The following is a 13737-nucleotide window of genomic DNA, read 5'->3' on the forward strand; positions in this document are numbered from 1 at the left end:
CTTCATTGTACAGAGTCCTAACCTCAAGCCCTCAACCTCACTCATTATTAGTGGCTGACTTTGCTCGTGCTCTTGTGGCTGATTGGGAACAAATCTCTGCAGTCAGAATCCAAAATCCTGAGGAACACCTTAGACTACAGCAGTGCAGGCTGTTATAGCACCACATAGATATCCATGGTTTTCAAATGACACCCTGAACAGTCATGTAATGTTTAAGCATCCGTATACACATATTTTACTTTGGTGTCTGTCCCCATTCTGATTTTCTAAAAGCAGACATATGTTTAAAATAAACTGAGATCGCATTTGACTATTTTGCACCAGTCTCTTTATTTTGGCTCTGTGGACAGGGTCAGTGGTGCTGTTCATCATCCCCCTTCAGTCTAGCAGTGAGGTGGATTTACGTTTGTGCTGACTAAGCGCTCCCCCAGCCACGCCCAGCCAAATCAAATGCCACACCATCTCCTGAGGTATTAATCACACTCAGACACACAATGCACACAGTCAGGCCCAGAAACAGAAAGAAAAAGAGCAGAAAGGTCACTTGAGCACTCGGGCTGTCTCTCACGCACTAGTTTTTATAAGCGTGTTGTTTCTTGCCCTTAATAGCAGCATGTAGTTCCCTCTTGCTTGCTTCTGATTACATACACGTTTCCAGGTAGCAAAAACAAAATTCTCAGTCTAATGAAGTCTCATGTTTGTTTTGCTTTGTTTCTCACTGACCCAACAGTAGGTATTATTATCATTACAAATTCATCCTGTGAAGCCAAACATTGTTAAAACCCACAAATCCAGAAGTTTCCAAAGCAACAAATATGTCTGACTTTTGGGGGAAAATGTATGTATAAGAGATGGGCAATATTTTCAGTTTAGGCGATGGTGCAGTCTTAAGAAAACAAGAGTTGAGCTTCAAAATTGTCCTCAGGGTAGCATGTAGCTTCAATGAATACCTGGAATAAGCTGATGTAAAATCAACAGAAGATGTAGGCAAAGAGGATAATTCCAACCGCCTCTGTCTTGCCCGAGTTAAAATAAAAAAACACTTATTTCTTAAAACTGAGACAGGGAAAGGTTTTTAAAAAAGTGAGTGTAAAATTCTTGCAGTGCAGCCAGTGGATTATTACCAGGCTGATATATGGTATGACTGATGCCATGGACGTGATGCAGTTTGATTACATTTTTATTGCATAGTTTATCAACTCTATACTTACTGTCCTGACCTGGTACACTATAGAACTCGATTTGGGCAGCACACAAGTTTGCTTTAATATGTTTTCATTATCATAGCTCTTATCTTTTTTTCAGGCAGACAAAAATGTTTCAGGGGAAACAGTGGATATGGATTGAGAAGCATGAGGTTGCAGCTGTAAAAAGCAGCTACATGACAAGTGACGATTACAGAAATAGTCTTTGGTAGAAAGACAGACCATCTGAAAAAGTAAAAAGACAAAATTGCGGGGATATGTTGCCAAAGCACCACTTTTAATTCAACTGACATACTGTGGCAAACGCAATGCTCACAACAGACATAACCTTTCATGTAACACAAATGTGCAGTGGTATTCATGCCTGTATTACACACTAAAAAGGAGGCCAACATTTAAAAAAAAAAACAAAAAAAACATTGGATTTATACATATATAAAAGATGTCTGAAAGTTTGAGGACCAAAAATCAGCTGTAATCAGTTAATAGACGATTCCTCTTAGTCACATTATTAGAAACACATCAAAGTGAGATCCAGAAAAAAAATGGCAGGACCCTGTAAATCTGATCATCATTCACTTTCCAAACATTTTCATCACTAATCAGTCAAACATAAAGGCAGACATCTGAACTAACAATAAGAGATTCGTACCCACAGCTGAACTGTGAAATCAATTTCAGAGTGTGTGAGAGAAGGACAAACACTGGAAGAAGGTTTTACTGCTAAGCTTCAGCTTTTTCAGTCCGACACATGAAATGTTTAACCCTGTTCACCTCAGTGGTCCATGAACCAGGAGCAGACAGTAGCTGATAGAAGACTACTGTGACTGAAACGGATGTCGCATTGTTGTGCTTCGTTTCTGTTGGTAGAGCTGCAGTTGAGACTTCTTGTGTCGGGTTCAATAACATCAGTGTTGTTTTAAGATATTTACTCTCCAATTTAGCATGATTGACTTTAGCATTTAGCAGTCTTCGGATGTCACTCTGGCAGGTGATGGAGACGAGACTTATGATATTTAAAACGTTTTGTATTCTTTGAGTCCACAGTTCTTTGGGTTGAACGGACAGCTGGAGTTGTTGCTTACTGAATAATGGTATTTTCTGAGGAAATGGTAAAAACTGACCTGTACACGTTGAATAGAATACAAGACACTATAAACTTTTTAATTTTCTCACAGTGTACCTCTTTTTACCCATCTGTAACAACCGACTACATCTGCAATCTAGTTTTGAATATATTTTTGATTTCCTTAGACACATTATCATAATTTAACAAGTGTTTTGATTCAGGTTCAACTTGTTTGATAGCTATGTTGTCCATCCCTGACAATTTGAGATTTGTCAATCATGTGCAATTTACAATTTAAAAAAAAAAAGTCAAAGTATTATTTTCTGCCAACACGAACAAATGTAAGTTACATTAAGGAATACTGAGGAAGCCTAAAAGGACATTTTAATAGTACAGCGATCAGGCTGTACTGAGACAGCTAGCGATTTAAGCTAAATGCTAGCATGCTAACATGGTTGTAATGGTAGCAACTCCAGTTCAATAAGCACACAGGAAATACAATGATGGAGTTTTGTTATGTAAGCATATATGACACGTTTTTACATTAAAAATGCTGATTTTAGAGACAAGGGCTTTGAAAGGCCAGAAAAATGGTGCTTCTCATCCTCTCTGAGCTTAAACAATTAGTGTAAAGACCCACACAGCAGTTTTCAGTACCCACTCAGCATAAAGGGCACTGAAGAGGTTCTGCAGGGTTGGTTCTTATGGTCGGAACATTCTCAAAGCTTTAGGCCACATTGAAACAACCTGCAATTTTCTGCAGTGTAAAACAGCCCAATGTTTGGGTGTTCATTATGCTAGCATTTGCTAACTAAAAACAAAGTTCAGCTGAGCCTGAAAGAAAAGCCAATAACTTAGCAGGTATTTTGTCATGAACCAAAGTACTGGTTCAACAACATTTCAAGTTGATGATTGACAAAGTGACTTTAGTTCATCTTGAAGGGAGCATGAATGCGTTCAGCCAAGTTCCCTGAAATTCATCCAAACTGTTGACATTGCCCTCAAATCTATAAATATGGCCCGGCATGGAGGAACTGGAGGAAAAGTCAGGTAGGATTCATCCTCTGGGGAACACTAATGTCTGGATAAAATTTCATGACAGTTCATCTAATACTGGAGAAAAGAGACGTCCGACCCACTGACATCACCATCTCCACAGTGATGATACTGGTGGGGTTAAAAATAGCTATCTATGCATTATCTACAGTTCACAGTAATAGCAGTAAGGGACTGACAGACTCTACCGTCATTCATACACACACACTGGAGCTGCTTTTCCTTATTAAATACATCAACAGTAGTGTTCAGCTATTTGTAAAATGCTATAGTTGGATGCAAACCCACAGCAGAGAAAGAAAAAAAGACAGAGAGTAATGGACAGTAGGGACCAGAAAAAGACAACCAGACAAAAACTAATCTCATCCATCTGCACAGGTCAGATTTCACACACGAAATGGGTTTCTTTCTCTCTTCATTCCTCATCGATCCCTCTTTCTATTCACCTTCTCTTGTTATTTCCATCACTCCCACCTTTCTCTCTCCTTCACACGGTTGAATGGATGAATGGGAAATGGAAAAAAAAAGTCAGCTGGGTTTCTTTCTTTCTGAAGATTTTACTGTCCTTTATGAAGAAAAACACTCTGGAGAGTAGAAAAGAGAGCAAACAAAATACAAGTTAGCAGTTTGTTTCTCACATTGCCCACAATTTTTACACAAGAATTAAAATGCGAAGACTTGTCAAGGACTACTACCACCAGTGATTTTTCTTTCACTGCTTTTAGTTGTCCACACAGCATGGCTATTTTACTAGTTAGTAGTTCAGCCACAACCTTAAGATGAAGTCATTTAGCATTCTCACCAGAGCAGATGTCACAGAGTTCATTGATTTCTTCCTGAACTCTTAGGAGGAGGAGGTCCTGCAATATTTCCTGCTGCTGCTCCTTATCTTCCACCCCGAGAAGCTCCAGGTGATGCTCCTTTAGTCTCAGCAGTGCACGGCCTGCAAATTCATGCACAACTTGGGTGTGTTAGGTGGAAATGAGTGTTTTTAACGCAGTAAACAAAGACCTGAGGGTTGTACTACACAGTGAGATTAGTGGGTTAGCAGGCACGTTAAGTCTAAAGTCAGAGTTTTCAGTATCATGAAGGTGGCTCTCTGTTTACCTCCTCGATCAGAGCTTCAGATTAAAATCAGCAGTAAGAAGCGTTTCCCTTTAATCAAATGGTTTCCTGGTAATTTTCAGTAAAGAGAACGTGTTACATCTGTAAACCTGTTAAACTGTATGTTACGAATCCCACTACTTGAAGCTGTGTCATTACAGTATCACGCACTGTATGCATTGCGTTGCCATGGGAACCCAACATTGATTTTGGCGATGCAGAAATCACATAAATATGTTTTTATGTTTGGTCCTGATTTGCTGTTGAGTCTATTTTAACTTTTAATGCTACAGTTAATAGAAAACAGATTGGAAAATATATTTAGTGTATTAGTTGTATTACAGAAAATTTTCATCAATTTCACTTTGATTTGGCCAAAATTAAAATGATTTCCTACATTACGGCACAGTGTCAGACCTAAATGCATTGCAATGCAATATAATGTTTCAATACATGGAAGTTTAAAGTCTAACAACTCTAATATGCAGCTGTCAGTTAGAAATAAGTGGCTGCATTGATCAGTAAAACAAATATATTAACACACAGTCAACAGTTTTCTTCCAGCATTTCTGTCTTTCATCATTTACGCGACATTAAAAGCAGGCGGGACACTTTGGTTTCATTTTGTGCAGAGGAAGAGTCAAATGACGCGTTGAATACCTGCTTTTAAGTCAGAGTCTGAAGCAGAAAACCTGGTTAACAAAGAAACTTTATAACCACCTTTGAGACACCTGTTTACTCTGACTGGGGCTTTAGTTTTGTTGAGCCCACTTACCCAAAGAAAGCCTGGCTATGTCAAACCTGCTTTGTAAAACAGCCCTCTAGTCTATAGGTACGCTGGTATTTAGCAAGGTTAGAACCAGCACATCCGCTACTGGACAGAATCACCTCATGTAAACAAAGGAGGTAACAGCACACAGTGACTGTCACAATTCAAAAACTCTGTTTTTCCAAAGACTGGCAATATGGCGGCAACTTGTCAATCACAAGGTAGTCACGCCTTAAAACCTATCCTATTTCATCATCTGTTCTACTCTAATGGGGTCGTCATTTACTAAATGGACGTTATGCTACATTGAGGGAGACTTGAAACTACTGATTGAGACCATAAATTTGTTCGGAAAATGTTCTCTGAAATCAAAGAAGTAAAGACATTTTCTCATTGACTTCTATACAAACAGACTTGTAACCAGTGGAGTCGCCCCCTGCTGGTCATTACAAAATATTACAGGTTTAAGGCATCACTATGCTGGCTTCTGTTTTCTCACCCAAAGGCTACATTCATCCTTTATATATACATTTATTTATCTATTTATTTCCCTGCCCACACATCAGCACTGCAAACAGTTGCTGAAAACCTTCACCTCGGAAGAAGTTTTCCAAAGGGTCTACTTTCTCTGACCTAAAGCTTAAATTGCTTGCACTGTGCTTGTGGATAAGGCTTACAGTCATAGCACTTTGCTTAACTAAATTGAAATGTTTGCATGTTTAGTGGTCAGTTAAAAACACATTTGACAGATTCTATTCAAAACACGTGACAAAAGAAAACATAAAGACGACATCTACTTGACAGATGGATTATTCTAGTTTAACCTTTGCATGTATAAAGCAAGTTGAATTTAACGCATGAGCTTTACCTGATATAGCATGTTTGATTATAGCTTTATGGAGCATGTTCATGTAGGAAGGATACTGTTCCTGTGCCCACTCCAGCACTTCTTCCACTGACCACAACGACGCTTGCTTTGTCGGGTCCATCGCCCTGCGACCACATCAGCAATTGCCTGGGAAGGAAAAACAAAAACAGAACATCAAAACATGGTTAATTTAGTTTGTGTATTTAAAACTACAATTCTACAATTTCATTTAGCTGACGCTTTTATCCAAAGCAAAATACATCTGACAGCAGATACAACACAAGCAAGGATCTAGTCAGGAAAAAACAACCTGGATGAGAGCCATAGAACAAGTGAGTAACAAAGAATTTGCAAAACACATAGCTACAATTTAGTCTTCAAATGCTCCAGGTAAAAAAAAAAAAAGTAATACGGTACATGTATCATACAGCATCACTCTGTGGTGGTCATCTTTACCTCCTTGTAAGGTTGTTTCCTTCCATTTGTTTTGTTTTCATCACAATCTGGATCCTATATTTGTTGGACTGGCCATCATTCCTGTTCCTATTTTAAATATCCATCACATCCTACAAATTGATTTCAGCTTTGACCTATTGTACTTGTTTGCTTTTGTGCACAGTCATCCTGTGCAATGAGGGATTATGACTGAGGGATGAGACCTTTCAGATGCAGTCCTTTTTGGTTTCCCTCCAAATGAAGTGGTTTAAAGTGGCAATTAAACTCCTAATAACATGGTGTAGGTAGAGAATGTGTTGGCTGGTTTTCAACGCATCTGATCATGTGAACATTAAGGTTTCCTGTCCGATTTAGTGAATACAATCTTATGATAATAAAAGGCCAAAGTCATAACTAAATTTTATATATGTATCTTTCCTTTGATATCTCCATTCAAGGCAGTGTGAGTGAGCAAGAACAGCAGCCTTGCCGAGCATCAGTGCCTGAGATAAAACTGAAGTTACTCCGTGTATTTCTTCTGCTTCTTGAACTTCTCATTACAACTAAACCAAACGATCTCCTCTCTTCTGAAGTGTATGGCTGCACCTACTGTTTTTCTAATCAATTAGTCTACGGCTGATCATTTATTTAGTTAATGGATCATTGTTTCATATATAAAATATAAAAAATGGTCATGCAACCCAAGGTGCCATCTACTAATTGCTTGTTTTTTGCTAACCACAAGTTCAAAATCCAAATATATTCTATTTAAAAATACATAAAACACAGACAAGGAGTAGAATACTCACATCTGATAGACATTTTTAGTATTTTATTCCTTGAAAAATGATTTAAAAATATGATTGACTGTTTATCAGCATCACTCTGTTGGGATTTGGTGATGGTGTGCCATAAGATTTTCCCACAATTAACTCAATAATACATCAAGATGTGAGCAGAATGAAAAAAAAAAAAGGTAATTCCAGGTTATATTGCTGAAGACCAACAGGACAGAGGTGGTAAAAATAAAAGTATGCCTGTGATTATTAAAGTTCACCAGACCAGAATTTGAGCTCAGAAACTCGGCTGCCATCCCTGCGAACGTGCAGACGTCCCCCAGCAGCAGCTCATTGAAGTGTTGCTCCGGGCACATTAGCTGAGGACATTTTTGTCTGTGGTAGACCTTCAAATGTGAGGAAATGTCATTTTCTCTTGATATTTGACGCCTCGGATTAAATTTCCTTCACATGTGGTGTCACCTACTTACTCCGTATAAGCCTATTTTCCAGTGATTAATTCGACAACTCCCTGAACATGATGACAAATAGCTGAGCACGGCTGACGGATTCCTCTACAGCGAGGTGAAATCAACCAGCTCCGACACTCCGAGGTCAAAAAAAAGTTTTCCAAAAAGTTGCCTCTGGTTCATTTGGCTTTTCTCCCAGCCATATCCTCCTGGGCTACACTGCTATAGGGCAAAAACTGCTAAACTGTTGATGTGACCTTTTCAGCAGGCCAGCCTAGTTATTAGGTTGTAAATATAGAAATGTAGTTTCCTGTGTTAATTAAGGGGGGTGCGTGATTGGCTGGGGCAGTAACGAGATCCCAGTGGAGTAATTGACATACAGAAAGTGACCGGGGCAGAGAGATGGGAAAGTTCCCGTCAGTGTTGGGGTGAGCTGAGGGTAAAGAAAATCTTCCTGTGGTCTATAATGTTTGTTTTATGCCTGAGGACAGCGTTTCCTAAACGACAGAGCTAAACTGGGCTCCTGTGGGTCTATTTTTATGGGCGCATAAAGTGACAGTATACAGCTTGTCTTATTTGCTCGGAACCATTTCATTTAGGTTCACGCTTCCCTGTTACAACTAAACCAGCACTTGTAAACAAAAGTCATGTGCAGCAACAAGCAGGGTGGGAAATTGGCTTTTTGTACCGCTCGCTGATTGTGTGGTAGATTTATAGATTCTACAACTCCCCGCTTTATTAAACTTATTAACTTGTGTTTAAGCTTTAATCCGAACTGATGTGTTTAAATCTAAATTAAACACATTCAGCAGCTGATGAGAAGAGCTTTATTAATCCTTCTGAAATACTGCTTCCTCCTCAGGCCTGATGTCTTTTATTATCCGTCCCTACTGCCACCTTCTGCTTCTAGTTTCACCCTTTTTATGGAGCTTCGGGGTAGAACAGTTGGACAAAGTGGGCAGTTCTGTTTGTTATGGCAACATGGCTTCACATACAGTTAGAGATGGTCAAAAAAGAATGACTGAATCTTTTCTAGTGTTATTCGACTGACATGTAAGTGGCATTGCACGGGGAGTACACCCCTGTACAATGTCACTTAAATGTCAAATGAAGTGAAAACTGTATCACCTCTCAATAACTGCATTATATCGAAGCTGAGCAGTAGTTTCCTCTTATGAACAATCAAAACCAAATTCTTTTGGAGGACTATATTGAAAATAGAGGCCCGACAGTAAAACTCAATGCAACAAAAGTGAATACACCTGTAAACACTGACAGAAGACAGAAAACCTTTGATCACTGAAACCAAATTGTGTCCACCTGTGATTACCAATTGTGATCACGCGAATATGGTAATAAAATGACCGTTAAACACCAGAACTGGACCTATGGGCTCCACATGGGGAAATCTAATTGTGAAACTTCACAAAGATGGAAAGGATACAGGAAGATCGGTGACCAAACAATTGAAACTGAGTTAAAACAGAGCAACATTAATAATCAGGAGGTATAAAACGAGCCATGGTACCACTAATCAGAGCAGCAGTGGTTTGTTCTAAATTGGTGCAACAAGCAGTGCACTGCTTACACAATCTAGCTCCGTAAAACAGATGGGGTGTTTCAGACTTGGCCCAGGGGTTATTAGTGGAAATCAGAGTTTCTATGACAGCTCAGACAGTGTCAAGATCATTGTACAACGTCAACCTCTAAGAATGGTATCCAAGAAAAATGCATGCAAGAAGAACTTATCCATCCATTATCTATACACCACTTCATCCTCACTAGGGTCGCAGAGGGGTTGGAGTCTATCCCAGCTGACTTAGGGTGAAGGCAGGGGACACCCTGGACAGGTCACCAGTCTATCACAGGGCTACACTTAGAGACAGACAACCAAGCACACTCACATTCACACCTATAGAATCACCAATTAACCTCAACATGTTTTTGGACTGTGTGGGAGGAGAGAACCCACGCTGCACGGGGAGAACATGTAAACTCCATGCAGAAAGATCCCAGACGTCCTAACTGGGATGCGAACCAGGGATCTTCTAGCTGCGAGGCGATGGTGCTAGCCACCAAGACATCATGCAGCCCAAGAAGAACTCGTGCTAAAAATAATAATAATAATTTTAAAAAACCAAAAACATGAAAAACAGCCTGATGAATATTTGAAACACATTCTTCGATTGGTAAACGGTAAATGGCACTTATATAGCGCTTTTATCCAAAGCACTTTACAATGTGTTTCTCATTCACCCATTCACACACACATTCATACACCAGTGGCGACAGAGCTGCAAAGTGCTGCCTGCCGTTGGGAGTAACTTCGGGTTCAGTGTTCTCCCCAAAGACACTTCAACTGGGGGATCGAACCACCAACTTTGCGACTGGAGGACAACCTGCTCCACCACCAGAGCCACAGCCACCCATTGGATCAGACAAGACAAATCTGTTAAGATCAGATGCGCTCTAGGATGGAAGGTGCAAATCTGTCCAGTATTACCACAGTGAACACACAGTCCTGGCAGTGAAGCATGGAGGTGGGAGTGCGATAGTGTTGGGAGATGACATTTATAGACGGCATACTGAACTCCAGAGCAAATACTGTTTGACAAAATGATTCTCAGTCTGCAGAAGTTTGGCAATAGTGGAATATTTCAGCATGATAACGATCCAAAGCACTCCACTGGTATGCTGACTTTTGTCGCGTTGATGTCCTACTGTGGGGCATGCACTTTTAATATAACAAATCTAAACAGTTTAACATTTTACACAAGAGCAAAAAAACCCTGCTGTTCAATTTACAAGTAATGCAATTACTGTAAGGAGATACAGGTATGAATCATTTGACATTTCAGTGAGACTGCACAGGGATGTACTCACTTTAACACTGTAAATGAAAAAATTGCAGTCTTAAGTTATGTCAAAAACTCTTCACACAGTGCTAAAAAAAAAACACCATGTGTACTGTATGATAGTCTAGCTTTAAGCAGTGCAGGTGGCTGATACATGTTTTCCCCTCAGGCCACTGAGGTCGTTCTGTACTACAAGCACAAACCCCTATGCTGGACTGGACCTGGCCGATGCTGGCACCAGGTCTTGTACAGACTCACCACCCTCGACACTTCTTGTGCTTGAACAGAATACTGAACAGACTGCTCAGGAGCTTTGGTTCATATACCAGACAGGAGAATCGGTGCTCATTATAACTGTTTTATACTTTGATTTTAATACCTTCAGCATATCTGAGTTTATTCTTCCACTTCCACCTGCACATCATGTTAGTGTGTTCTACTCTCTTTGACCCAGCAAGGTGTGTAACATACAGTAGTCTGGAGTCATTTGGAGGTTCAGACACTTAAACCTGAGATTATACTGTAACTACAATGTCATGGACCGGTCGCACAAAAGGAAAAGTGTGTCTGATGTTGTGTACAGAATCCAGCACACTAATGCCATTGTAAGTGCTTCATACAGGCTTTAAAGAAAATAATTCCCCAACTTGGAGGAAAAAACTTTTACCACCCACAGCTTAAAACCACTATGTTTGGTGGGTGTTTATTTTTCTCCCTGCCGGAATGTGACTTGAGTGTTGATATCTTGTCAACCCACCAGGGGACAGAGGGGAATCTCAGATTCCAAGTGGGGGAGCATCATATCCTTCTTCACAGAATTTTAAGTTATTTCTTGTTTGTAGAAATGGGTGTAGCTTGATTTATTTACTTATTTTCAACCTGTGCCAATGCAATACCTGAATTTGCCAAATTAAAAAATTATCTCAAACTGGAGAAAAAAGTATTTAAACAGGCAAATGGCTGATTAAATAAGCAAAGAGAACAAAAACAAACCATACTTTTGGTATTTGGTGTATGTCTGCTACCCAGCCTTTGTCATTTTCAATTTACACTTAACAAGGTAACAGCTGGACATCAGCGTCTCCATACATTCCCATGAAAGCCTGACGAGAGCTGTCCTGTGGCCTGATTGGATTTATTTCCTCTCACTAGAATACATATCTTAGAAATACAGCCTCCACGTCAAATGGGATTGCTCTCGTGACACAATGAATCAATGCAGACCCAACTAATCTAAAAACGTTCAAACAGGACACATTGTTAAGTTGCAGGTTGCAGTCGTCCTTCCTGCATCCCAAGCTGTCATCCTCACAGTCAGCCTATGGTTATCCTACCACCTTGTGGCTTCCTGCAGAAGTACCTCGTCTCTTGATCAAGCTTTCAGGAAGAGTTAGTGGTCGACTAACTTTTCTATGATCCTATTCACAGACGCTTAAGCTCTTTAATCTGCAGCTTTTCTCCTATTAGTATAATAAAGCTTCCAGGGCAGGAGATTTAGACCATTGACTGTTCAGAGCTCCAACAACTGCAGCGTAATGATGTGTCTTCGTTTAGCAAATGGAATGCATGGCTTAACAAAACGGAAGTTGTACCCGATGAAAATGCATTTTGTGCAACAATACATTTATGCTGCATGCATCATAGTGTCAAAAACGATATCGACTTACAGTCCCATGTTTGTGTCTCCTCATGCAAAAACAGTCAAAGTCATTGGAAATGTTGAATTTTTGACTTATAACTCCGTGTCCTTGTCGATATGCTTTTGCCGAATTAAAACCGTTTATCTCAAAAGTCTTTGCTGTTCTATAACAGATGGGTAGCTGAGCCGGTAAATGAGGAGAACTTAAAAGGTCAGAAATTTGAATGGACTTCTGCCTGGTTTCCTCTGAGGGACGGCCCGCCTAGGAGAGCTATAGGAACTCATCGACGAACAGCTGTCTTTGAACAACACCAAACATTTAAAACTAACTGCAGGTATCTTGACAGATGTTCTTAAAGTTTTTGCTCAGTAAGAAGCTGTATTTACCTGCAGTCCGGTCTGTTTGATTCCACTTTTACTGTCGACCCTCCTCTGGACCTGTGGACTTCAGACACCGTGTATGAGGTGTGTTCCTCCTCCAGGCTCCACCCAGCGTGATGCCTTCAGGTGCTGTCAAAAATATTTGTAATGTGGAGGTTCATATTTGTCATTGATAATGTCAATATTTAATAACGTAAAACAATTATACATGTTTGAAAAAACTAAATGGCAACATGTATGCTCATTTTTGGTGGTGTAAATATACTTTTGAAAAAACTGAAGTGTATGGTAATCATAGACAATACTGGACAACAAAAACATACTGTAGTAATATTGGTAAAGTAAATGCAACATTGACTAGATACAGTGTATTAAGTTTAAAAAAAACTACAACAACAACAACATTGGTAATATGTGTAGCATTCACTGTCAGAGTGTGGCATATACATTAAATGGCCATTACAAGAAAATAAGTGATAGGTGATGTGAATAACATTGATCATCTCATTACATTGTAAGGTTCTGCTGGGAAACCATGGGTCCTGGCATTCATGTGGATGTTGCTTTGACATGTACTACACTCCTAAACGTTGTTTCCCATCAAGCACAACCTTTCATAGCAACGGCACTCCTCAACACCAGTGGCTTCCCACAGCAGGACAATGTTTTTAATTTGAGTAGAACATTGGGGTGCAAGTTGCTCCCAGTGGTAGGCGTGCACCTTGTATGACAGCCACTGGCGTGTGAGTGTACATCCATCCATCCATTTTCTATACACCGCTTAATCCTCACTAGGGTCGCGGGGGGGCTGGAGCCTATCCCAGCCGACTTAGGGCGAAGGCAGGGGTGTGTGAGTGTACATGAATGAGTAAATAAGAAGCAAAAACTATAAAGCGCTTTGTTAGATTATCATAATGTTAAACGTCTCCCTCAGTTAAAAAAAAAAAAAAGCTTTTTTTTTACCTCGCTAATGTTCTTATGATGTGTTTTTATATGATGGAAGACACATCATGACAAAAACAGGCAGTGAACTCCATGACTCCATAACAATATTAGTTTCAAAACACAAATTCAGACTTCTGGAGTTTTAACAGTCTGAGCTTGGGAAAA

At 39.8% G+C, this 13737-nt stretch overlaps 1 protein-coding gene across 1 annotated transcript; it reads right to left on the reverse strand.

Annotated features, from left to right (window-relative positions):
• Nucleotides 1-3875: 3875 nt before the first annotated feature.
• On the reverse strand, nucleotides 3876-12715 carry LOC103357709 (sterile alpha motif domain-containing protein 12-like). Its single transcript, XM_008282377.1, has 4 exons — nucleotides 12634-12715; nucleotides 6072-6218; nucleotides 4133-4273; nucleotides 3876-3914 (listed from the first exon to the last, which is right to left on the reverse strand). The coding sequence occupies exons 2-4, from the start codon at nucleotides 6190-6192 to the stop codon at nucleotides 3898-3900; spliced, it is 279 nt and encodes a 92-aa protein (XP_008280599.1). The 5' UTR covers nucleotides 6193-6218; nucleotides 12634-12715; the 3' UTR covers nucleotides 3876-3897.
• Between the last annotated feature and the right edge of the window lie 1022 nt (nucleotides 12716-13737).

The sequence above is a fragment of the Stegastes partitus genome, unplaced genomic scaffold (assembly GCF_000690725.1).
Source record: "Stegastes partitus isolate 25-593 unplaced genomic scaffold, Stegastes_partitus-1.0.2 Scaffold269, whole genome shotgun sequence".
In the NCBI taxonomy this organism is placed as follows: Eukaryota; Metazoa; Chordata; class Actinopteri; family Pomacentridae; genus Stegastes; species Stegastes partitus.